This window comes from Dipodomys merriami, unplaced genomic scaffold, assembly GCF_024711535.1.
Source record: "Dipodomys merriami isolate MVZ:Mamm:240054 unplaced genomic scaffold, mDipMer1.0.p SCAF_22, whole genome shotgun sequence".
Classification (NCBI taxonomy): Eukaryota; Metazoa; Chordata; class Mammalia; order Rodentia; family Heteromyidae; genus Dipodomys; species Dipodomys merriami.
Genome location: NW_027203604.1, coordinates 9,007,074 through 9,032,509, shown reverse-complemented (window position 1 = coordinate 9,032,509; position 25,436 = coordinate 9,007,074). Strand labels below are relative to the sequence as shown.

Here is a 25,436-nt window from a genome sequence, read left to right as displayed (position 1 = left end):
CTGTAAGCCCCGCCTCTCGCTCTGAGCCACGCCTTTCACACAAGTCCCGCCCCTATCTCCAATTAGCCAATGCGCGCCTCACTTGAGCCCTCCGGTTCTTGGTCCCGCCCTCCCAGGCTCCACCATTGCTAGCCGGACTTGGGCTCTTGGTGTCTCGGACTTGCCGGCTCTGCCAGCTCGTGGAGCTCCACCCTGGGCTATCGCACCCCACCTCCAAGATGAAGAAAATGAGACTCAGAGGAGATATGAGTCATTCAAGGTCATGTAAGTCAGGTATGGGGCAAAAGGCTTGTCTGCATCCAGTCCAGTATAGCCTTTCGTATATCAGCCAAAGTAGCTTTGATTTTGCATCCGAGCAAGCGGGGCTTGGACAGTGGTGCCCAGGGGAAAGTTGGGACTGAAGAGTGCGACCCATTACCTGGCACCGTGGCTCTCACTAGGGAAGTCATTTAGCTTGTCTGAGCATCAGTTTCCCGAAATGGACGACCTCAGACAAGTCTCTCCACCTGTTTCCCTTCCTTTCCAGCTCTGGTGCCCACCAAAAGAATCCCCCAGCACTATATGATGCTGTCAAATGTGCCAAGTTGTGGTTAGGAAATGGAGCTGGGGGAGGCTGGGAGAGCAAGTCAGGGTTCTCAGCTAGCTATGACTCCAAGCATTTTGTTTTGTTTCCTTTGAGACATTGTACCCTTACCTGGAATGGGGAAGCCTTACCACAAAAGTCCCTGTGGTCCTTGTGCCCTTCGTCTTTCTGCCTCAGTTTTCTCCCCTGTGCTGAAGTTTATCTTCTCATATGAAGTACCTTGAGATTAGGTTGTAATGGCCTCTTGGAAACCACAAACTCTCAGGCCCACTGGTGGTGGTCAGTACACACACACACACACACACACACACACACACACACACACACACACACACACACACACACACACACACACACACACACACACACACACACACACACACACACACACACACACACACACACACACACACACACACACATTAATTCTATTCAGGTTCCTCACAGGCCCAAGAGATTCAAAGCAAGTAAACAGCAACTCTCAGTCTGCACAGAGGACAACATGCTTAGCCTGCCCTATGTGAGGTGATAAGCACTCAGCCTCTGAGTGTGTGTGAAAGGGGGTGCGGGGGGGGGGTGAATCCAGGCTAGATTTCGCTAGATCTAGGACTTACCTCCTGTGGGAATGCTACAGAGCCTACTGGGGACACAGCCTAACTCTAGTCATTAATCCATCATACTGTATTATGGTGACTTGCATTGACCACCTCTACACTCATTTCACTCCTGAGGAGAATGTCAGAATCACAAGTGCTGGGACTGGGTGAGACAGGGAGGACTCCAAGTGTCGCCTACCTTTGGCATTGGCAACCCTTTCCTCTCTCAGGAAGACCAGCATTCTACCTTCATGTCTGTGGAAATTAGTCAGTGATGTGCCATTTTCAAGACAAAGCATCTAACCCTGAGTGAAAAGTTGCTCACACAATTACTTAGCAGCTTAGTGACTGATTCCCAGAACTTGGAAGATAAAGAGTAGGCAAATAGGTCATCAGAAAGGGGCATCAACTAGCATGGAGAAGATAAAATGTGCTTCCTAGCACATACTCATTTTACCAAAAGAGCCTTCCCCACAAGTGGAGACAGACCTTTTTCTAAAATTCAACCAATTCCAAAAGATGTATGTGTTAAGATTACTTAATAAAACTGAAGGGTGGTATTTTCAAATTAGAGAATAAATTGTTTGGTATAATCTCTCTCGGTGTCTTTGGCCCACCAGACACTCAATCACAGTTCAAAGTCAGTCTGAGCAGGAAAATCTGTGAGACTCTTATCTCCAATAAACTATCAAAAAAGCCAGAAGTGGCACGGTGGCTCAAGTGGTAGGGTGCTAGCCCTGAGCAAAAGAAGCTCAAGGACAGCACCCAGGCCCTGAGTTCAAACCCCAGGACTGGGAGGAAAAAAAGGACAGAAAGGAATAAAGAGACAGGATTACAGTGCCAGAGTAGCCTTGAAAGGCTGAGGGTGAAGACCTAGGCAGGAGGACATGGTGCCTATGGGCTGTGGGAGGCCGATGTGACTAGAGATAACCATGACCAAAAAGGCAGTGGTGGCTGCTAAGGGAGCTGAATACAAAAAGAACAAGGATATTCCTTTCTCACTTGCCCACATGGCCAGAGGCCATCAGGGGTCCTTCATTTATTCATTAACTCACTCAACAATGTCTCTTAAACATGCACCCCATCCAGAGGTAGATCATAAGGAAGGCAGAAGCTTTTCTCCAGTATTGAAAGATGGAGACACATATCTGTCTGAAGAAGATTCATGCAAAGGAAGAGACGGAAAATGTCTAGTAAGACTGCTAGACTTTAAGATGACCCCAACAATCCTAAAAGCCTGAGTGATTCCTTCATGCCACCTCCTCCAGTGAACCAGGCTTGTCTGTGTGACCAGCAAAGTATGGAAGAAGTGAGGTATGCAACATCTGGGACTGGGTCACAGAAGCATTGTAGTTTCAGTCAAGTTCTTTTGAGTAGCGTCTGCTGTGGGGTACTGGCCACCATATCAAGGGTGCTCAAGCAGCCCTTCAGAGGTGTGTGTGTGTGTGTGTGTGTGCGCGCGCGCGCACGCACGCACGCAAGTGCATACACACACGCACACACACATGCTCATGAATGCATACATGCCAGGCTTGAACTCAGGATCTCATGCTGTTGTTTAGCTGATGCTCTACTACTTGAGCCACACCTCCAGCCCAGCTTTTTGCAGGTTATTTTTGGAGATGGAATCTCACAGATTTTTCTGCCCAGGCTGCCTTTGAACTGTGATTCTTTAAGTCTCAGTATCTTGTGAGCCACCAGCACCTGACTTTTTTGTTTTTATTTAGTGCTGGGGATGGAATTCAAGAACTTAGGCATACTAGGCAAACACTCTCACCACTGAGCTATACCCAACCATTCTACCTGGTTATTTGAATGATATTATTTTAGTATCTATAGCTAGTATGTGGCTGATTCCAAGTCTTTCTTTTGGTAACTTAGTTGTTTTTTTTTAAAGTTTTTATTGCTTTTATAAAGGTACAGAGGTTTACAGTTACATAAGTCAGGTAACAAGTATATTTCTTTGGACAATGTCACCCCTTCCTTCGCGCTAGTAACTTAGTTTTGAGATGTGCAGAATTGGGGGGTGGTCTAGAGTGCTACATTTTGGGGTGGAGCTCACAGCCCACAGTTCTATTGAGCAGTACCTCCTGCCCTGCAAGCTTGCACAGCATTTTCCTCCTGCCTATCTACTTACTATGGCCATCTAGATACTTCTTTTCCTCTTTCCTCTTTCCTTTTTTTTGCAATGCCAGGATTTAACCCAGGGCCTCAAGCTTTCTATACAAACATTCTATCACTTTAGTTATGCAGCCCCCACTCCCCTCTCTTTCTCTCTAAGAGAGAAAAAGATTCTAAGAGAGAATCTTACTACTTTATCTGGTATCTCCTGAACCATTATTCTCTTTCCTCTGCTTCCCAAGTAGCTAGATTACAGGCATGCATCACTACACTCTGGATGTGTATTTGTAACTCATATCTGAGAGCCAGAACCTTTTATCCTAATCCTCCCTTCCCCCACCTCTGCTCCAGTAACACAAACTTACTTAACTATGTGGGAACAAACACACACTCATCACCCCCTGCTAGTCTCCAAACCTTCATGTAGATCTCTAGAGCCCTAGTCTACCCTGGCTCAACTTCTGCCATCTTGACTGCCACCTAACCCTGTCAGGGGTTAAGGGCCGGGACCTAGCACCAAAAAAACCTGAATTTTTTTTGTCATCCATGCCAAACCTTGGCCAGAGCTGCTGAAGTCCCAAAAGAGGTTGAGTGGTTTCTTTGTGTGTGTATGCTGGTACTCAACCTTGAGCTCAGGGCTAGGGCACTGTCCCTTAGCTTTTTAACTCAAGGCTGGGGCTCTATCACTAGAGCCATAGTCCTACTTCCAGCTTTTTGGTGGTTAATTGGACAAGTCTTATGGACTTGTCTACCCAGGCTGTCTTTGGACCACAATCCTCTAATCTCAGCCTCCTGAGTAGCTAGGATTATGGGTGTGAGCCACCAGAGCCTGGCTAGTGACTGTTACCATGGAAGCTAGCTGCCATCAGCAATTCCAGATCTGAGTGACCAGCCTTCGATGAGACTCCATGCAGCCACTTCTGACTGCACCCACTAACTGCAGGAAGGGATCAAGAACTCAGCTGTGCTTCCACTCAGCCCAGAACATCACATAGTAAGAATACACAATTATAGTTTATTCCAAGAGGTTTAAGGCTCTAGAAGGATAGGCAAATGGCACAGTGGTTTCTACCTCTGTGGTTTTTAGGAGTAGGAGAGATTTTATTTCCCTCACCTGACGTTATGGACAATGGATGCAGAGCCTTGGGCAGGTCCTTGATTCAAAGATGCTGAGGTGGATAGCCAGGCACTTGTGGCTCACACCTGTATCCTAACTACTCAAGAGGTTGAGATCTGAGGATCATGGTTGGAACAGCCTAGGCAGAAAGTCTGAGGGACTCTTATCTTCAATTAACCAGCAAAAAGCTGGAAGTGCTCTAGGAGTAGAGCACCAGCCTTGAACAAAAAAAGCTAAGTGAGAGCAGAGGCCCTGAGTTCAAACCTCAGTAGCAGCACAAATTTTCACAATAAAAAAAAATTAATAAAGCCAGGTGCTGGTAGCTCACACCTTTAATCCTAGCTACTCAGGAGGCTGAGCTCTGAGGATCACAGTTCAAAGCCAGCCCAGGCAGGAAAGTCAGTGAGACTCTTATCTCCAATTAACCACCAGAAAACCAGAAGTGGCGCTGTGGCTCAAGTGGTAGAGCACTTGCCTTAAGCTGAAGAATTCAGGGACAGCACCCAGGCCCAGAGTTCAAGCCCCACAACCGACTAATAATAATACTAAATAATAATAATCTGAAGTAATCATCTATACTTGCTGAAAAGTATTTTATTGCTGTTCTTTTATTCTACTACGCAAAACTAGATTTACTTAAAGTGTCTCACAGTTTCTTTAAAGGAACCCTGGTTGGAGGGAAGCTGCCCCGGGACATTGGTCCAGCAGCTGTTTCAGTGTCATTACTACAAGACCTCCACGGGACTCCCCTGGAACAGAACACTTCCCACTGGGGCCTCAGCCTTCAGTGGCAGCTTGACTCCTTACACCTGGAAGCAGATTTCTCTGGCCATCCTCCAGCTGGACATGTTGCATTACAGGTACCTGACTGGTGGGGTCACCCTGGAAGGTACATGGCAGGCCGTGTGGTTATCCTTGTGGTGGGCCGGGAGCCTGTTAGGCTCTTCCCTGGGCTCACTGTGTGGACCACCACAGGGTTACATGGTGAGTTGGAGAGGCCACCAGTGCTCGAAGAACCAGGCCCAAAAGTCCAGGGGTCCTTGTCCACATCATGGGTCACACTGGCCAGCTCTCTGATGCCATCACTGAGGTCTCTGTGAGAAGAGGAGACATAGGCTGAGGAAAGTGCTCTCTCAAAGTGACCTCCAACCCAGCCTCTTCCAGCCTGTTATAGGTCCTTCCAGGTATCCCCCCCCAGCCAAGGATCCTCCCATAGTTCCTTCCATAGTTCTGTGACCACAATGCCCCTAAGGTGAGTGTCTGACCATCTCTAACACAGATCCCCACAGTCTAACAGCTGGCATCTGTGAGGAAGAGCCAGGGCAGACCCATGGCCCCAGACACATCAGCCAGTGGAACCACAGCTGCCCTCATCCAGAATACCAGATGCCTTAGCGGCAGCCCTCCTTTCCCCTATGTCATAGTCTTTTTCTTTATTGGGATACAAGATGGGTAGAGGGTATCACAGGTGGGGGGTACAGCCTAGGAAATGTGACTGTATAAAAAGGAAACTGCTAGCCAGAACTGTCCTAGCCAAACTAAAATAAAAATGAACAATTGAGTTGACAGGTCAAACAGTCTCTCATGATACCAAGGTCATGAGAAAAACATTAGCAGGTAATGTGGTGAGCAACCAGAGAATGACTAACACAATGTTATGGGAGGCAAAAGTTTAGGGAAAATATTCTTCCTCAACATTTATCAAAGGAATGTGAAAATGGCCTGCAAAACTTACACTTGTAAAGAAGGGATGAGCAAACCATTAGCTTGTGGTCCTTATGCTATGGCTGAATTAACCTGTAGGAAGCTCTGGGAGAAAGAATTGGTAGTGAAAACATTCAAGCTATTTGGCCCAAACAATCCATTTCTGGAATCATCATTAATTTCTAGCAATCGTCTCAATGAAGAAAACAAAGCTGGGCACAGTGATACATGCATGTAACTCAGGAGACTGAGGAAGAAGAATCACTTGAGCCCAGGAGTTGGATACCAGCCTGGGAAACATGGTGAATTCCCATCTCAAGAGAAAAGGAAAAATAGGACTGGGGATGTAGCTCAGTGGGAGAGTGCTCACAACAAAAGGAACTAGATCTAAGCACAAAGACACTTACTTGACCAGTCAGCAGGGGAGGATCTAAAGGCTATAGTGTACTTACTAGTAAATGCATTGGGTGGTATGAAAGTGTATACAAATGTATTGACTGAAATATGGTAGATTCCAATGAGAACTCAAATAATGTAATTTCTTAGAAAGGAAAAGTCAACATTCAACAAAATAAGCACCGGGAAACAGGTACTTGAAAGGGGTGGGATGGAGTCAAGGGAAAAGTCAAGATGAATGAAGAGAAGATGGGAAGAATGCAGTCAAGAATCCAATGTAACCTGTTGCAACAATGAGAAGTACAAAATGTCATGTCAAAACCAGCTTTACAATGTCGGTGTGGGGGGTGGAGGGGGGTATGATTGGGTGGGGGGGAGGGGGGAGGCTGGGAAGGGAGGTGTAGGGTAAACAAAGGAGGAGGCTGCAATGCTTGGTAAGAAATGTATGCATTATCCTGCCCATGTAATTGTAACCCCTCTGTACAGTATGTTCTCAAATAAAATAAAATAAAATTAACAAAAAAAAAGAATCCAATGTATATCCTACAAAATTGAGGAGAGTGAGGGAAGGGTTGGTAGGGGAGGGATAAATGAAAATGTTGAAAGGGGTGCTATTGATTAAGATACATTGTATTTATAAACTGGTCACCATTTGTTAAATGGTGACTCCTTTGTACAGCTATTTAAAATTAATATAAATTGTTAAGAAATAAATGATATAGTACATTTGTAATAACAGCTATTAAGTATGATTCCTAGCTGGGTGTGGTGTGGTGCAGTGCATGCCTACAATCCCAGCTAACTATCCAGGAGACAGAGGTAGGAGGATTGTGGTGTGAGGCTGCCTTGGGTGACAGCATGAGACCTTATCTGAAAAACTAAAAAGCAAGCCAGGCGCTGATGGCTCACACCTGTAATTCTAGCTACTCAGGAGGCTGGGATCTGAGGATTATAATTCAAAGTCAGCCCGGGCAGGAAAGTCTATGAGATTCTTATCTCCAAGTGGAGCTGTGGCTCAAGTGGAGAGCACTAGCTTTGAGCAAAAAAAAAGCTCAGAGACAGCGCCCAGGCCCTAAGTTCAAGCTCCAGGACTAGCTCTCCCCAACAACAACAACAACAAAAACCAAAAGACCTGAAAAGCAAAGGACTAGCCAGGCACTAGTGGTTCATGTCTCTAATCCTACCTATTCAGAAGACTGAGATTTGTGGATTGCAGTTTAAAGCCAGGTGGGTCAGGAAAGTCTGTGAGACTCTTATCTCCAGTTAACCAGAACAAAACCAAAAGTGAAGCTGTGGCTCAAGTGGTAAAGCACCAGCCATGAGCAAAAAAGCCAAGAGACAGAGTCAGGTCTTGAGTTCAAGCCTAAGTATTGGCATAAAAAGAAGAAGAAAAAAGAATCAAAGAGCCCATCTTTGTTTCTCATGGATGATTTGGTTGAATTACAACACAATGAACAAAGTCACCCCTGAGGCACAGCAAATCAGGCAGTCACCCTGGATCCTGAGCCTAGGGATGGAGTACCTTCTTTATTCCCTGACTGGAGGAATTGGGGACTTTTCCTTGGCAGAGATCCTATGCTTTCCTACAGCTCATTTCTGGGCCCATCTCTAAGACCTGCAAGCAGCCAGGCTAGGAACATACATCTCAGCATGATGGGAGACACCATCCAGACCCAAGTGGGACAGGGGTCTCTGGTAAGACCATAAACCCAGGGTCCTTGGTAAGCCACACCACAAAGGACAACAAATCTGAGTTTAAGGGCTCCAGAGACCTGATAGCCTAGTGTTAGGCATGATCTTGGAGCACAGAGTGGGTGCTGATACTGATGGCAATTCTGGCTGACAGCAAGTCTGGCCGACATTCTCTATGGGCCCTGAGCCACTCGGGTCAGATTTCTGGAGCCGGAAAAAGAACATCCTTATACCAGTTCTGAGGAGAGAGAGACAGAGACAGAGAGAGGCAGAGAGCAGAGCTATGTACTTGTGTGTGTGTGTGCACTCAATTCATGCTTCTGAGAGGGAAAGGGAAAGGGAAGGGAGGACGTGAGAGATGGAGGAAGGAAAAATGGGAGGGGGAGCAATGACTTAGCCTTGCACTGAGTCCTGCTGGGGCTGGGAGGGAACCCAGTCTTGGAGTCATCACAAGCCTTGGCACTCCTGTGGAGTTGAATTCTCATAGTGGGCTGGGTGGGTGGGGGTAGCTCTGAGAACTGAGAAGTCTCTTTCAGGATGCTCTGGTGTTAGGGTTGGGAGTTGAGGCATAGGGCTCTGGTTGCGCCAGGCTCTGGACAAACTGGGAAAAGGTTTTCTGGCCCCCGACATCCCCAACCTGCCCCCAAGCTTGGTGACCCACATAGCAAAGCTGTGGTTGTCATGGGCCTGACTGGACCGGCTCCCTGGCTTGCCACCTCGATCACCACTGCTGCTGTTGTTGAGATTGTGGCTCTTGAGGCCTAGGTATGCCGCTTGTACTGTCTCCAGGTCTTCGCCTCTCAGTTGGTACCACAGCTGGGCTGTCCTGGGGGAAGGGGGAGAGCTCAGGATGAAGGACACTGAGCAGGCACAGGAACGAAGAGGTGGCTCCATACAGCCCAGCATGCCCTCAGGCAGAGGCGGTTGGCAAGCCTCTGTAGGAGCCAGACAGGGGACACTTTTAGGGTCATTTCACCCACCCCAGTTTCTCCTGTAACTTAACTCTGCCTCCACCACTGGAGAGCAGCCAAGAACAGTCACCCAGAAGCATGGCTGTGATCCCATAAAAGGTGACTTAGGAAAACAGACGGTAGATGTTCTAGCCGTGGGCAGTGCTGCTAGCTGAAGAGACTTATGAGTAAGTTTGTGCCACTGAACAGCACACTTAGAGATGGCTCAAATGATGCATTCGTGTTATGTATATTTTACCACAGTCAGACAATACAACCAGAAAAGAAGCCATTACTGCCAGGCACCAGTGGCTCACACTTAGTTACTCAGGAGGCTGAGATATAAAGTTGGTAGCTCAAAGCCAGTCTGAGCAGGAAAGTCCATGTGATTCTTATCTCCAGTTAACCCGCAGAAAAGCCATAAGTGGAGTTGTTGCTCAAGTGGTAGAGAGCCAATCCTGAGCAAAAAAGCTAAAGGACAGCACCCAGGCCTTGAGTTCAAGCTCCCAGCACTGGTATACAGACACACACACACACACACACACACACACACACACACACACACACACACACACACAATTGTATTAAGAAGCCCTTCAGTGGTCATATTTTGCTTATGGGCTGTAATTCTGACCTTAAATCTGTGGCACTCACTTCAGCTGTAGGCATTCTTCAGTTGTCCCAAATGCCACTAATGGGGCAGAGTGTTTGTCCTGTGTGTGCGTACACAGGTTTAAGAATATAAGTCTCAGAGCCACCATGTACCACTTTCCACACCATCCACAGACACAGATCCAGGGTGTCTGTAGCAGCTATGGCAGCATCCCTTGAGCAGGGTACATCCTAGGACCACCAGGCCACCATACCTGTTGGAGCGCTGCTGTTCACTCCTCTTCACACACTTGAGGAAGCAGCAGGTGAGGAAGGCCACAGACATGAGCAAGATGATGGCACAGCTCACGATGGAAGCGATGACCGCCACCTTGAAGCCAAAGGTCTCATGTGGCGGCACAGCTGTTAAGGAGACAACCACCAGCTCCTGGGACAGCTGGCCCAGATCCACCAAGCACAGGGGTCGGGGTCAGGGGTGGGGGGAATAGGGGATAGGGGTCAGGCCTTTCTCATTCTCAGTGAACTCTGTTTTGAGAAGAGTCACTGGTGGCTGAGGCAAGAATTTATACAGATTTCACTTGAGGGAGGCTATCAAGGAAGACTTCCTCCAGGGAGGAAGAACTTGAGTAGGATTCTGCAGGGTATTTAGAAGTTTTCAGGGAGTACAATGGAGTTGCTCTTGCAAGATCAGATAATGGCCTCACTGGCTTGCACTCTTGCATCCCTGATTTAGAGCATAAGGCTGGGCTGTGGACCAGATGCTGAAAGATGCACCAAAGTGAACTGTTGAATCAGCCCACTGTTTTGCCCAAGTAGGCAAAACTCTTCAGGGGCCTTCTCTGGTCACTGTATAGGATGAAGCAAAGGCAAGGAAAATATTCATGATTAGGGTCAAAGGACATTTGTATAATCTAAGAACCAGTTCCATAGATTCTTTTTGTGTGTGTGTGCCATAACTGGAGCTTGAATTCAGGGCATAGGTACTATGCCTTAGCTTTTTCACTCAAGAATAGCATTCTACCACTTGAGTTGCAGCTCCACTTCTGGCTTTCGGGTGGTTAAATGGAGAGAAAATTCTCATAGATTTTCCTGCCCAGGTTGGCTTTGGACTTTAAAACTGAAATCTCAGATTCCCAAGAAGCTAGGATTATAGGCATGAGCCACAGCATCTGGCTCATATCTATAGATTCTAAGGGATGTTCTGGAAAAAAAAAGATACCAGGGTCTTAATTTGAACAACATTATATGCTTTTGCCCCAAAGTGGACATGGTTCCTGTCTCTAGTCACATTTCCCCTGCTAGATGACAGCAACCCCAACCCCAACTCCAACCCAACCCCAACCAAGGGGATGGAAGAGATAAGGGAGAAAGGTGGAAGGGATGACATGATCAAGATGCATTATACTCAGAAAGAATGACACCACCCTATTTGTTAGGAAATGGAAAGACTTGGAAAAAATTATATTAAGTGAAGTAAGCCAGACCCAAAGAAACATAGGTCCCATGGTTTCCCTTATCTGCAATAACTAGTATATGTCTAGGACAAGCATAAGAGGTCAAAAGCTATGTACATATGACCATATAAGCTGATGCTAACCAAAATGAACCCCAAGATAGGAACACAAGAGATTTTATCTTTTTTGTTGTCCTTTTTAATGTACTTATAATGTACTATGTGATTTTTTTGTTTCTTTGTATATTCTTCCCCCATGGTATAACTTCTGTTGTCACTGTATTTGATTCGTGTCCTGCATCTTGTATATACATTTTTCTAATTTGGGGAAGGCAAGGGAAATAACAAAATGCTGAAATAAGGATATAGGTTGACCCATTGTAACAACAAGAAGTACAAGACACTATGTTAAAAACAAACTTTACAACTTTGGTTGGGGGGAGAGGGAGGAGTTGGGGAGGAAAGGGAAGGTAGGGAAAAACAAAGGAAGGGGTAACAATGCTCGATAGGAAATGGACTCATTACCTTGCTCATGTAACTGTAACCCCTCTTACAGTATCTTTACAATTAAAAATATATAAAAGATGCATTATACTCATAAACTGATATGTTAAGTCCATTTATGAGTACAATGCACCTTTGTACAACTACTTAAAGATGAAGATGATAATATTAATTACAAAAACAACAGAACAGAGACCTCCATTGCCCAGCAGTGACACAACTGCGTTCCAGCCAATAGTGGATAAAGAATAGTGGTCAGGGACTACTTCTAAGAATCTTCCTTGAAATGTTGATGTGTGACCTTTGCCCTTAGGGGCCACCATCCTATAAGCCCTACTTGAAACAATTGCCACCAACTCAGGTCAACAGTAGGAGCCCGGTCCCGCTGTAATGGAGCATGCTCCAAACCTGGCTATTCATTCTGTAGGGGGAAATGCTACCTTGATACTACTTGTCATTTGGGGTTTTCTGCCTCTTGGAAACTAGTCCTAACAAATATCGTCATTCTTAAAGATTCACTCAGCATGTGAATAAGTTAAAGGCTCTGAGAATTTCTGTAGGATATACATACAGCATCAGCCAAGCTATTTTAACTCTGAAGTCATTTTTATATACAAACACATTAAGATACTAAACAGGGAAATATATTTTGCTTTGGACAATGATGTGTGAGAATTGCATCTTACACCCTTTGCCATAGAAACCAACCCCTTCCCTAAGACCAAAAGCCCCATGATCAGACATATTCTGGTCTAGTATGTTCCTAGTACCTAGAGTCCTTTTACATAGAGTAGCCTATTAGGATTTGCCACATGAAGGTAGAGACAGACAGAGGGAGGGAGGAGGAAGGAAGAAGAAGGGAGGATGGGTTTCCTGTTTAATCCGTAGCAAAGCACCAGCTCAGACAACACAGATGGTCTCTTGGGGCTTAGAGGCCAGTGTAAAAGCAAGATTTGAACCAGCAGCTAGGACTAGAGTCCATGCTCAGCCTTGAGGGGTTACTGGCCACTGTCAAGCCACAAGGGATGGAACCTTAAGCACCTGAGAAGCCGATGCCTACACACCTAGGACTATGCACATGACTGGATTTAGTCCTCTCCCCCGACTCAGCAGCCATTGAACCAATGTGGCTCAGGAGAGAAGGGTCTTACATTTGCACACAGGGGTCCCTGAAGACCAGTCAGCGATGTTCTCCTTCCAGGCACAGGTGAGGAGGCCAGACCCTACCATCTGGTGGCCGGAGGGGCAGTGGAACACGAGCACAGTCCCCACGGAGGTGCCGTTGCCACGGAGGACTTGCAAGGTGCCCCTTGGGGGTGGCTGCAGCTGGGCACATGTGCCTGGGGAGAGAGAAGGGCTGTGAGGCTACCGGCAGCTTGGCGTGGGCAAAAGGGAGGTGTTGGCAATAAGGAGGGATTCCCCCAAAAGCTGAAGGACCCTCTGGAAAAGGTCCTTGGGGACCATCCAAACGTTGAGACCGAGCTGAGGACTCCAGTTACAAAATTAATAAACATTAGAAGACATGGTCAGGTGCCAATGGCTCATGCCTGTAATCCTAGCTACTCAGGACTGAGAGCTAAGAATTGTGGTTTGAAGACAGCCCAAGCAGGAAAGTCCATGAGACTCTCATATCTAATTACCCATTGAAAAAGCCAGAAGTGGGCTGTGGCTCAAGTGGTAGAGCCTTGAGCAAAAAAAGTTCAGGGGCAGCACTCAGGCCCTGAGTTCAAGCCCAGGACTGGCACCAGAAAAAAAAAAAGACAATAAATGCAAATATGTCACTATTATCTAAGCAGAGCTCCAAAGGCAGAAATTAAAGGTAGAAGAAAAGAGATAAAGACAGCATGAAAAGTAAAAGGCATTTGTGACTTCCTAATAATTGAAATGTTTCTCAAGATAAAAATATTTTGAGGGGCTGGGAAGGTGGCTCAGTGGTAGAGCGCTTGCCTTGCACGCATGAGGCCCTGGGATCTATTCCTCAGCACCATATAAGCAAAAATAAAAAAGCTGGAGGTGGCGCTGTGGCTCAAGTGGTAGAGCGCTAGCCTTGAGCTGAAGAGCTGAGGGACAGCGCCCAGGCCCAAGTTCAGGCCCCATGACCGGACCCCCCCCAAAAAACAAAAATTTGAAGAAGGTATTTGGAAAAAAGAACAAGCTGGGTATTATTGGCTGATGTCTACAATTCTAGCTGCACAGAAGACTGAGATATGGGGATTGCAGTTCAAAGCCAGACCAGGCAGGAAAGCCTGTGAGTATCTTATCTCCAATTAACCAGCAAAAAGCCAAAAATGGAAGTGTAGTTCAAAAAGTACAGCCCCAGCATTAAAAAAATAAACAAAAGGCGCTGGGAAGGTGGCTCAGTGGTAGAGTGCTTACCTTGCATGCCTGAGGCCCTGGGTTCGATTCCTCAGCACCATATAAGCAGAAAAAGCCGGAAGTGGCGCTGTGGCTCAAGTGGTAGAGTGCTAGCCTTGAGCTGAAAGCTGAGGGACAGCGCCCAGGCCCAGAGTTCAGGCCCCATGACCAGACCCAAAAAATAAAAAATAAAAATAACAAAAATAAACAACAAAGCCGGGCGCTGGTGGCTCACGCCTGTAATCCTAGCTACTCAGGAGGCTGAGATCTGAGGATCGCGGTTCAAAGCCAGCCCGGGCAGGAGAGACCGTGAGACTCCTATCTCCAATAAACCACCAGAAAACCGGAAGTGGCGCTGTAGCTCAAGTGGTAGAGCGCTCGCCTTGAGCTGAAGAGCTGAGGGACAGCGCTCAGGCCCAGAGTTCAAGCCCCACGACCGACAAAAAAATAAAAATAAATAAATAAATAAACAACAAAATCGAGCAAGAGAGCAAGGCCTTAAGTTCAATCTCTGGGTACACACACACACACACACACACACACACACACACAACACTCAGTGACAGAGACACAAAGGGCTATGTATTGCATGACTTCATTTATATGAAATGTCCAAAATAGGGAAATCCAGAGAGACAGCAGATTGGTAGCACACACACACACACACACACACACACACACACACACACACACACACAACACTCAGTGACAGAGACACAAAGGGCTATGTATTGCATGACTTCATTTATATGAAATGTCCAAAATAGGGAAATCCAGAGAGACAGCAGATTGGTAGCTGTGAGAGGATAAAGGGAGCAAGTGAATTGAACTGCCTAGGGGACAGGGTCTTCTTTGGAAGTGGTAAAACAGTCTAAAGTCTTGGGGTGGTCCCCCTCCTCCTCCTTATCCTCCTCCTCCTCCTCCTGTACCCATCCTGGGACTTGAACTCAGTGGTGCTCTACTATTTGAGCCATAGCTCCCCTCCCAAATATTTGATGGCTAACTAGAGAGAAGAGTCTCAAGCCCAAGCTCTGAACCTCAATCCTCAGATATTAGCCTCTGGGCTGCTAAGATTACAAGTGTGAGCCACCAGTGCCTGAGCTGTATACTTTAAATGAGTGAATTTTATATGAATTAGAGCCCAATAGGGCTGTTAAAATCAAGAGGAAAATATTTCAACTAAGAAATACTTACACAGGCTGGGTGCTGGTGGCTCATGTCTATAATGCTAGGTACTCAGGAGGCTGAGATTTGAGGATTGTGGTTCAAAGCCAGGCCAGGCACAAAAGTCCCTGAGACTTATCTCTAATTAACCACAAGAAAACAGAAAGTGGAGCTGTGGCTCAAAGTGGTAGAGTGCTAGCCTTGAGCAAGAGAGCTCAGGGACAACACTCAGGCCCTGAGTTCAAACTCACAACTAGAAAAAAAAAAGTATTTCTACATATTTAAGACCTGAGATGGTGGCTTTTTGTGTGTGTGTGTGTGCCTGCCATTCCTGGGGCTTGAAGTCAGGGCCTGGGCACTGTCCCTGAGATTCTGTTTGCTCAAGGCTAGAAAGTACTCTACCACTGAGCCACAGCTCCACTGGCTTTTTCTGAGTAGTTTGTTAGTTGTAAGAGTCTCATGGACGTAACTGCTTTGCCTGGCTTTGAATTTCAATCTTCAAATCTCAACCTCCAAGGTAGCTAGGATCACAGGTGTGAGCCACCAGAGCCCGGCTTTTTTTGTTATTGTGGATTTAATTTTTTTTAATTTGGTTGAGATTAAAACCAGGTTAAGGGGCTGGGAACGTGGCTCAGTGGTAGAATGCTTGCCTTGCATGCATGAGGCTCTGGGTTCGATTCCTCAGCACCACATAAGCAGAAAAAGCCAGAAGTGGAGCTGTGGCTCAAGTGGTGGAGCACTAGCTTTGAGCTGAAGAGCTGAGGGACAGCACCCAGGCCCAGAGTTCAGGCCCCATGACCAGCAAAACAACAACAACAACAACAACAACAAAAGCAGGTTAAACTATTTTTAACAGATTTTCCGATGAGGGTGTGGGAGGAATGGACAAGTTCTAGGATGGTATATATGATGGTGTATGCAGGATGTTGGGAGTGTTGGCTCAGAGAGCGGGGCATACTGACCCAGAGCATCACTCTGTGTTAGGTGTGGTTTAAAACCTCTGGTCTGGACCATTTCCTGAAGCCCTCAGATGACCCTTCCTGGCCTTGGGTCACTCAGCTCCCAGGGGTTCAGCTGGGACTTGAACTGTGCTCTACCAACTGAACCACACCTCCAGCCTTTTTGCTTTAGTTTTTTTTAAAGGTAGGGTCTCATGTGTTTCGCCCAAACTGCTTTTGGTCTATGAACTTCTTATTTATACTTTCCATGTAGCTGAGATAACAAGGCAGGACCACAATACTCAGCCTTGAGACTTAAACTCTTGACTCTAGAATTTTCTTCCTCATAGCTACCAGCTCTGTATCCACAGGCATCAAAGCAAGAATGAAAAAAGGAAGTATGACTCTGTACTCTCTCAAGGAAAGGAAACCTTTTGCTTTTTCAGGTCCTGGGATCTCTCTGGATATATACGGACTTACTGACCAGAGAAGTAGACAGGAGGGTTTCAGAACTATGGCAGACAGCAAGGCAGCCATGGGCCAGCTATCAGACCCTTCCACAGGACACCAGGCAGCCAGCACTTCCCAGTGCTCAATTTAGAGCAGTAACTTCTGCATTCTTGTAAGGCTGGGCCAGCAGAAGAGGCCCACCCTACCACCAACCAGAGATTTGTAACAACGATGGTAAAGAGTGCATTGGGGAGGGAAGTCAGTGAGGGGGAGTGCACTGGTCTATCTGATAAAGCACACATGGGCATCGATCCATCATTTAACGTTTTTGAAGTGGGGGGCGGTGGTACTGAGCGTTGAACTCAGAACTTCATGCTTTCTAGGCAGGTGTTTTACCACTTAAGTTATGCCTCATCATTTCAAACTAAGACCTCATCCCAAAATAAATGACAGGTAGAGTAGGCACAGGGTCAGACAAGTATGTGAGGAAGCAGGCAAGGGGTGATATGAGGGCAGAATGGTGCTTGGGTATAGTTCTAAAATCCTTTGCAGGGGGCGGGAGAGCTAGAGGCGTGGCTCAAGTAGTAGAGCAAGTTTGAGTTCCAGTCTTAGACAAAAATGTCCTTTTTCTTCTGCTCTGTGCCAGGAAGGAATAAAAATGCCAGAGGAGCCTCTCACAGTCTGGCTGCCACAGAATAGACCTCTTCTGCCTCTTCCTGAGCAGGAGGTCCCTGCCTAGGGTGGGCTCAGACCTGTTGATACTAAACTGGCACAGGTCTGGGAACGGAGGTCTCTGCTATGCATGAGGGGTATAACAGGCCAAGGCCTCCTATGAATCGGCGGCCACTAGTGAACCTGGGTTGAGGGGCTGGCAGGGCCTTTTCATGGGAGATATTGGGGGCCCTTGTCACTCCCTGCCTGGGACCTGTGTTCCCACTTGCATTTCTACACTAGCTTCCTGGCAGGGGAGACTAGAAGAGACATCTACAGAAGGAAACTACCACCATAAACTACCCCTAAGTGTGTCTTAGGGACAGCAGTGTGGATAGCCTAGCAGGAGAAGAGTGGGGTAATGAGATGTCCCAACTCAGTTCACACTAAGTCTGTCAACAGCCACATCCTGTGCTCTGCAGCTGGGTTCCGCTGTGGTGGGTGTTTGTGTCTGCAGACAGCAACTACACTTCGCAGTGTGCACCAGCCACAACCCAGGCAGCCCCAAATCTTCAAGGACAGACTTCCGGCTTCTGTCACTGAGCCTCCACAGCATGGGGTGGGGGCAAGAATGATGTCATTTACCCACATTCAAAGAAAGGGAAACAGCCCCTTGTCACACTGCTCTGAAGGAAACCAGGATGCAGGGGCAAATGAAATACTTAAATAAAAACTATTCAGGTCCAGCAAAATGGGCAGCAGCCCCAAAGCCGTGCCTGGGCAAAGTGGGCAGAGAAGGCTGGGTTTTAGTAGAGGTGGGGGGGCAGTTTCTAGGAGACCCACAATAGAGGACTTCAAATGTAGTCCTGACTCCAAACACAGCTTCAGACTACACATTTCCTAGCCAGCTAACAAGGGGCCCTCACAAGCAGAGCCCCTGCTCCTCGTTATGTTGTAGGAATAGTTCTTCCTTTAAAATTGAAATGAAAACTGGAAGAGAGCAAGGGAAAGGGTGACATTGTCCAAAAAGAGACATATTCTTTACCTGACTTACATAACTGTAACCCTTCTGGACATCACTTGTATAATAACAATGATTTTTAAAAAAGAACTTAAAGAAAGAAATTAAAACCAGGTACTGGTGGCTCACATGCCTATACTTATAACTATTTAGGAGGCTGAGATCTGGGGGTTATGGTTCAATGCCAGCCCTGGCAAGAAAAAGGGTGAAACCCTTATCTCCAATTAACCACCAAACAGTGAGAACTGGAGCTGTGGCTCAAGTGGTAGAGTGCCAGCCTTGAGCAAAAAAACTAAGGAACAGCACTCAGGTTCTGAGTTCAAGCCTCCATAATGGCACAAAAGAAAGTGATATAAAAAAGGAAAGAGAGAGAGAAAGGAAAGAAAGAGAGTGAAAGACAGAGAAAGAAAGAAAGAAAGAAAGAAAGAAAGAAAGAAAGAAAGAAAGAAAGAAAGAAAGAAAGAAAGAAAGAAAGAAAGAAAGAAAGGAAGGAAGGAAGGAAGGAAGGAAGAAAGGAAGAAAGAAAGAAGCAGAACTGGGGCATGTCTCAAGTACTCCTAGCAAGCACAGAGCCCTGAGTTCAAATCCTACTACTGCCAAACTCAAATAAAATAGATGTGTATGGGGAAGGTGACAATGCTGGGAAGCGGGCAAGCTCCACTGGGGCTGGCCCTGCCTTGTTTACTTGTGTAGTTCAGGGAGCCTTCCACCCAGCAAAGCCCAGCTTTCTTTAATCTACATACAATCAATGCAGGTACAGGCAGGCACCCCAAGTTACTAGTGGGACCCAGCCCTCTCTAGGAGCACCCTTGTGGAGCCCTTAGCCTTCTTCCAGCCCCAGATAGGTTTCTGAGGGAGTTAACTCCTGGCCTCTGGGGTCTGATCCTCACCTGACCCAGTCACAGGAATAGGGTTATATTGTGGAGACACTGAAGCAGGAACTAACACATAGGACCAACCTGAGTGGGACTTGAACTTAGGGCCACTGTCCCTCAGCATTTTTGCTCAAGGCTGGCACTCTACCAACGGGCCACAGCTCTGCTTCCAGCTTTTGGCTGGTTAACTGGAGAGAGGAGTCTTTCAGATTTGTCTTCCCAGGTTGGCTTCAAACTTGGATGCTCAAATCTCAGCCTGCTGAGTGTGACTTTAAGTCATATCCCAAGTATCCCAGGGCATAATGGTACCCAGAGCACCAAACATGATAGCCCTAGAAGGCCTTCATCCCCAAGGTCCCCATCCTTCCAGTCCACGGCCCATAGAAAACTCTGACCCTCTAGATTCCATCAGGGTCCTGCCCCCATCCCTGCCTTGGAAAGCTAGCAAACTCTTCTAAACTCTGGGCTGAGCCCAATTTTCCAGATGAGGAAACTGAGGCCTACAAACCTAGCTGAGTTTCCTGAGAAAACATTAGCAGAGCTGAGGATGGCTGTTCCCACAGGTCAAGCCGATATAAAAAAGATAGGATGTGCTGGTCGAGAGTGGCTCATGCTGGTAATCATAGCTACTCAAGAGGCTGAATTCTGAGGATCACCATTCAAAGCCAGCCTGGGCAGGAAAGTCTGTGAGACTCTTATCTCCAACTAATTAGCAAAAAACTGGAAGTAGAGGTGTGGCTAAAGTGGTAGATCACTAAGGAACAGTCACCAGGTCCTGAGTTCAAGCCCCACGACTAGCAAAAACCAAAAGTATAGGGATGATAGGGTTGCAGAACCAGGACTACAGCCCATGAAGTCTGTAACCATACCAGGGATGTTTGAAAATTTACCATGACTGGTGGTCTCTGACCATCATATTCCTAATCCCTAATAAGAGAGATCCCCCCAAAACTCAGCTGCAAACCCCAGCCACCCTTACATGAGCCCCTATGCCCTGCAGACCCATGGCCATTCATTCCTCATTGAGCCCCACTCCCTAGGACCTCTTCACATGTGGTACCTAAGAGTTGAATCCCAGCTACTTTGTCCCCTGCTTAAAGCACAGCATCTCTCTCTGATGCCCCTCCAGACCAACTCTGCAGGCATGGTCTGAGACAGAATTGTCTTTCTGTCTTACTTAAGGGTTCCCAGGGACACTGGACACTGTATGACTTCCCATCCTCAATGTGTCCCCCTCTGATCCTCAACCTTTTGGCCTCAGCTCTGATGCGTGCGTGCATGCGTGTGTGTGTGTGTGTGTGTGTGTGTGTGTATGTGCGCGCGTGCGCATGTGCACACATATGGTGCTGTCCTGAGGCCTGCTTGAACTCAGGGCCTGAGTACTATTCCTGAGTTTTTTCACTCAGGGCTATCACTCTCTCACTTGAACCACAGCTCCACTTCTAGTTTTATGGTAGTTAAATGGCGATAAGAGTCTCATAGACTTTCCTGGCTGAGCTGGCTTTGAACTGGGATCCTCAGATCTCAGTCTCTTGAATAGCTAAGAAGAGCCCTGTCCCTGGTCCATTATTATGCAAGCACCTGTGAAACCTCTTTTTATGCATTACGTAGAACTAAATCTTCAAGAAAAGGAAAACACAAACAGAACAAAGTGAATGGTTTAGTGCAAATGAAACACACACACACACACACACACACACACACACACACACACACAAGGTTGAGCCTGGCCATATCTCACTGGATAGTATTGAAGACAGAAGCACATAAGGCCACCCCCCCCCCAGCCTAGAGGGACTCCTAGCCTGTGTCCCCCACCTGACATCTGCCCAGCACATATGCCTCAGCAGTGTTCCCAGGCCCTTACATCATGGGGGCACGTGGCCTACCCTGGGCAGGGCCTCTATTCTCCCAGCCCCACCCCCCCTAGTCCTTGAGGCCAGTGAGTGTAACGAAGATTCTTGCTTGTTAATCTTTTATCTGGAACTTTGGACTACAGGCCAGTCCCTTCTTTCCTCCCCCCTGGAGCCCGCACCATCCCCTCACCCTGACCTTTTCAGTAAGTGCCCTTTTATGCTGTCAGAAGCTCCTAGGAGAAGGGATAGCAGCCACTGGACCCAGTCTCAACAGGAGTTGCAAGCTGGGCCTGGATCTTTACTTGCTAATGAGTCCCTGTATGATTTTGCTCAGGACTCAGTTTCTTTAAATACAAAATGGGAATCCTTAGAAGAGATTTTCTCAAGAGTTCTCAGAGGTGACTTATGCATATACAGAAACTCTCGAGAACAGAACCTTCCAAGACTTTAGCAGATGATATGTAGCACCAACACTAAATATGGAAGGTCCATAACTCTGGCTAAGTGTTCTTAGAGTCACTTCCCTCTTTGAGCTTATCTCTCAAGGGAAGAATAGCACCAACTTCAGAGCGCCTAAAGAGCTGTATCTCCTAAGCAGAGCCCCATATTGTGAACTGTATACTCTCTTCTTCCCAGAACTGAACTGGGAAAATTTTAACTAAGAAAAATTGTGTTGCCCAAATGCCTAAAGGGTCAGGAAACGGAGGCTTCTTGTGCTCTGCCTCTCATTAGCAGCTCTGCCTAGCAGGAGACCACAGCCACATCTCAAGGCATCAGTAGGCCCCGTTTTAATCACACTGGCTCCCAGTGGGCCTCAGTTCTCCTCTGTAAAATGGGTACAGCCCAGCCCTTTGGCTGAAGAAATAAAACCACAGAGCCTGCTTCACTTACCCATTGGGCATTTCTTTCTGGACTCTTCAAGGTCCCTTCCAAGAGTGCTAAGGGGGTGGCCTCCGGTCTCTGGAACCCTGTGTCCCTGGAAGGCCTCCCAGATTAGGGAGTACAGAGCTACCTTGGGAGCAGGGCCAGGGCCTGCCATTCCACAAATATTCTAAACCCTACTCTGAGCCATCCTCCACCTCCCCTGGAAGACAACAGACCCACAGGATACTGGCTCTCTGTCCTTTCTATCTACCCTAGGAAGGCTAGTGATAACACCCCATTCTATAATGGGGGGCTGGGCATCCACACCCCCAACCACTGTTTAGACAATAACAAATCTCAAGAAGACCTAAGCTCCATCCCTTCACTTCATGACCCATATCACAGCATACAAGACTGAGGCTATCAGGGATGGAGCCATGGGAGTCCATATTTCGGCATTACTCAGGGCAGGGCAAGGATGATCCCAGGACTCCCCCTGGCCTGTCCACAGCCACGCAGGTATACAATATTGATTACTTAGTACATAGGGAAACTGAGGCTCAGGAAACTCATCACAGGTCAGAGGGAGGATTGTAATCACATCTCTAACCAGGAGGAGGGGAGGGGGTTGCCTCACAAGTGGGAAGTGCCCAGAGACTGGACCTCACAGGTGCATCACTGAGAAGAAGCAGTTTCAGAGATTACTGGAAGCTCCCAGGAGTCAGACTGGGACAAGTAAGACCCTCCAACCCATCCTCAACTAAACAGCCTTTTGTGTGCTAATGTATCAGAGCCTCCAGCCTTTCCAGGCTGACCTTGGGCAAGTCCCACCAGCTCTCCTAATCCTTGAAATCACCTCCTCCAGGCTGATAGGCCAAAAGGACTCTTTTGAGTCCCAGGCCATACCAGGTTCAGGGCTGGCCCCAAAATTATAGAAGCAAATAGTCCCTAATTTGGCCCCCCAAGACCAAATTAAGGACCCTGAGCATTTGGCTGATGGGGTAGGATAGTGTCAACCAAAATAAACCAAATCCACCAGGACTGGGGCAAGCCTTTGGGCTTCTGCAATGCTAAGCAGTAACCAGACTCCTCCTGTCAGCCTTCAAGCCCCAGCTTCCTCTTGGGCCAAGAGACTAAATCAATCGGGCTTCAGCCCGAGTTCCCCAAGACCCTCAAATCCAACCCTGGTGGGCAGTGGCCAGCAGACTGAACTTGTGGAATATAGAAGGTGCAGGGTTCGGGTTTGGTTGTGTTTGTAAATGGATTCGACTTTAGAAGCATTCATGGTGCAAAGCTGGAGTTCAAACCAGAACGGGAGCCTTGGGCACTGAAGGTGAAACCTCTTACGCGTATTTTTGAAACTATACACTTAAAAGTAAAATAAAAGCTTCCTTCCTTCCTTCCTTCCTTTCTTCTGGAGACCTTTGAACCTTTTAAGAGCCTAAGCCAACTCTAGGCCCCACTGCATGGTGACCTCGGCCAGTCCCTTCTCGCTCACAGGATCAGTTTCTCCTTTTGTAAGGCGAGGCTGGCTGGGGTGGTCACCAAGGAACCTCGAAGAGGACACCTGCCTGCAGCACGAAGAGGGCGCCCCGGGGGGCTGCGTGGGACCGGTTCGGACTTCCGCAGCCCCCCACCCCCCCCCGGGACCTTCGGGGAACCCGAGTGCGGGAACCCGCGTCCCGTCCGCCTCACTGCCGGGTCTCGGCTCGTGCGCGGGAAGTCGGGGAGGGTCTTCTTTAGGGCACCCTCAGCTGTGTGACCCAGGCGTCCCGGGCCGTGCACACCCCCTAGCAATGCAATGCAGCCCCCTCGTTCCTCACCTCCCCCCTCCCCGCTCCGCCCCGTCTGTGATAAGGGTAGAGATCCCCTCGGAGACCTTACACCCCAGTGCTCACCTGTACGGTTCACCGCGGCGGGCGTGGTGTTCCCGGCCCGGCTCCGGGGCTTCGCCCTGCCGCGGAGGGTCTCGGCCACCCGGGGCATCTTGCGCGCTCCGCCGCGGCTTCCCTGGCCGGAGGAGACAGGGGGCGGGGCCCCGAGGGGGTGTGCGCAGGGGGCGTGTCCGCCACGCCCCAGCCACGCCCCCGAGGCGTGGTGCCTAGCCTCGGACAGGCCCACGCTGTGCCTGGAGGGGAGGCCAGCGCTTAGGGACAGGTTGGGGCAGGGTTCTGGCTGGGGCGACCACGAGGAGCCCCGTTCTGTGACTGCATTCCTGAAGCCAGTCCTGGACAGGTGTTCCTTGGAGGCTTCCCATGCCTTTTCCTCTCCTGACCCCTCCTGTCCTGTTCCCCCATCTTGGCTCCTAGAGTGATTTTTCACGTGTTTCCATATGTTCGTTTGTGTTTCGATTAGGGTTGTTCCGTCTCGGGTGCCAAAGAGTTGAAAACAAAATCCCTTTTCTCCTGCTCCTTAGACTACTACCAGCGTGTCTTATGTGGTCTGTTTCTCTTGGGTCTCACTTACAGGCAAGGCCCTTTCAGATTCTCCTGAGGAGGCTGGTCATACTGTAATCCTCTGATGTGAGTAGGATTAGCAGCGAGCGTGCATACACACACACACACACACACACACACACACACTTTTCTGGCTGACCCCCTCAGGTCCAGCTCCCTGGGTGGGCCTCTCTGGGCCCAGAACTGTGTGGTTCACCCATTCTTCTCCCTCTGCAGCCCTCCTACCCTCAGAGTCCTAGAGACAATCCCTTACCTACACAATAGTCAGGGAGAGATTTTACACCCTGAATTTTGGATTTTCTCAGGAAAGTTACTCTAGCAGAGGTAGGAAATGCAAGGGTCCTGAGGTAGGAATACATTTGGCTTCTCCAAGGACAACCAGAATCTCAGAGTGGCTGGCCTATGGCATGCCTTGAGAAGGCTAGGAAGATAATCCAGACACTGGCAAAGCTGGGACAGGTATGGCTCTAGCCAGGCAAGTGACCATGAGGAATGTAGTTAATCTGGGAGACTATAGAGTAGGGATCCAGTAGGACAGGCTCTCTCCTGACTTCTGCTTTGTGAGTCCGCAGAAGCTGAGAAACACACAGGGGACTTTCCTCACTCTCTATCAGAGTTGGTTTCACTCCCTAATATCTCATTCTGGACTGTGGGCCACTGATGATGCTTTCTTCAATTTCCTCCATGCAAAACTAAGCATGTGTGTCCTCTCTGCCCAATGGGGAAGGGCAGGACCATGTACCATACCACTGTGACCCTACCCCCTCCAGAACATACTTCTAGAACCCCAGAATTCCCAGGTTACTGCCTGAGAACTGTGTGGACCCTTTCTGGGTATTTCCCCCCCTCACTCCCTCCCCCAGCCTCCCTGAAGGGAAGCTGCCTGTTTGCATATGTGTGGGGCTGGGAAGGGAGGTCTGGAACAACCTTGGATTGCAATTGGAGCTGTGTAGGATGTATAAACTCTAGACTCTCTGGGGCTCTCCACATACCTCTATGCTATGGCTCAGGCCTCTAAGAATCCAACAATGAGCTGGGCGCTGGTGGCTCACGCCTGTAATCCTAGCTACTCAGGAGG

The 25,436-nt window shown here is 48.1% G+C and overlaps 1 protein-coding gene and 1 long non-coding RNA gene across 2 annotated transcripts; one reads left to right on the top strand and one right to left on the bottom strand.

The window, feature by feature from the left end:
- Positions 1-147: 147 nt before the first annotated feature.
- On the top strand, positions 148-5,153 carry LOC138834686 (uncharacterized). The gene is made up of 3 exons (XR_011374231.1): positions 148-264; positions 2,269-2,493; positions 5,070-5,153. It is a non-coding gene; the product is annotated as an uncharacterized lncRNA (long non-coding RNA).
- Positions 3,065-23,917, bottom strand: Susd3 (sushi domain containing 3). The gene is made up of 5 exons (XM_070033290.1): positions 23,801-23,917; positions 12,880-13,068; positions 10,026-10,173; positions 8,871-9,035; positions 3,065-5,511 (listed from the first exon to the last, which is right to left on the bottom strand). Exons 1-5 carry the CDS (start codon positions 23,886-23,888, stop codon positions 5,295-5,297), a joined length of 807 nt encoding a protein of 268 aa, XP_069889391.1. The 5' UTR covers positions 23,889-23,917; the 3' UTR covers positions 3,065-5,294.
- Between the last annotated feature and the right edge of the window lie 1,519 nt (positions 23,918-25,436).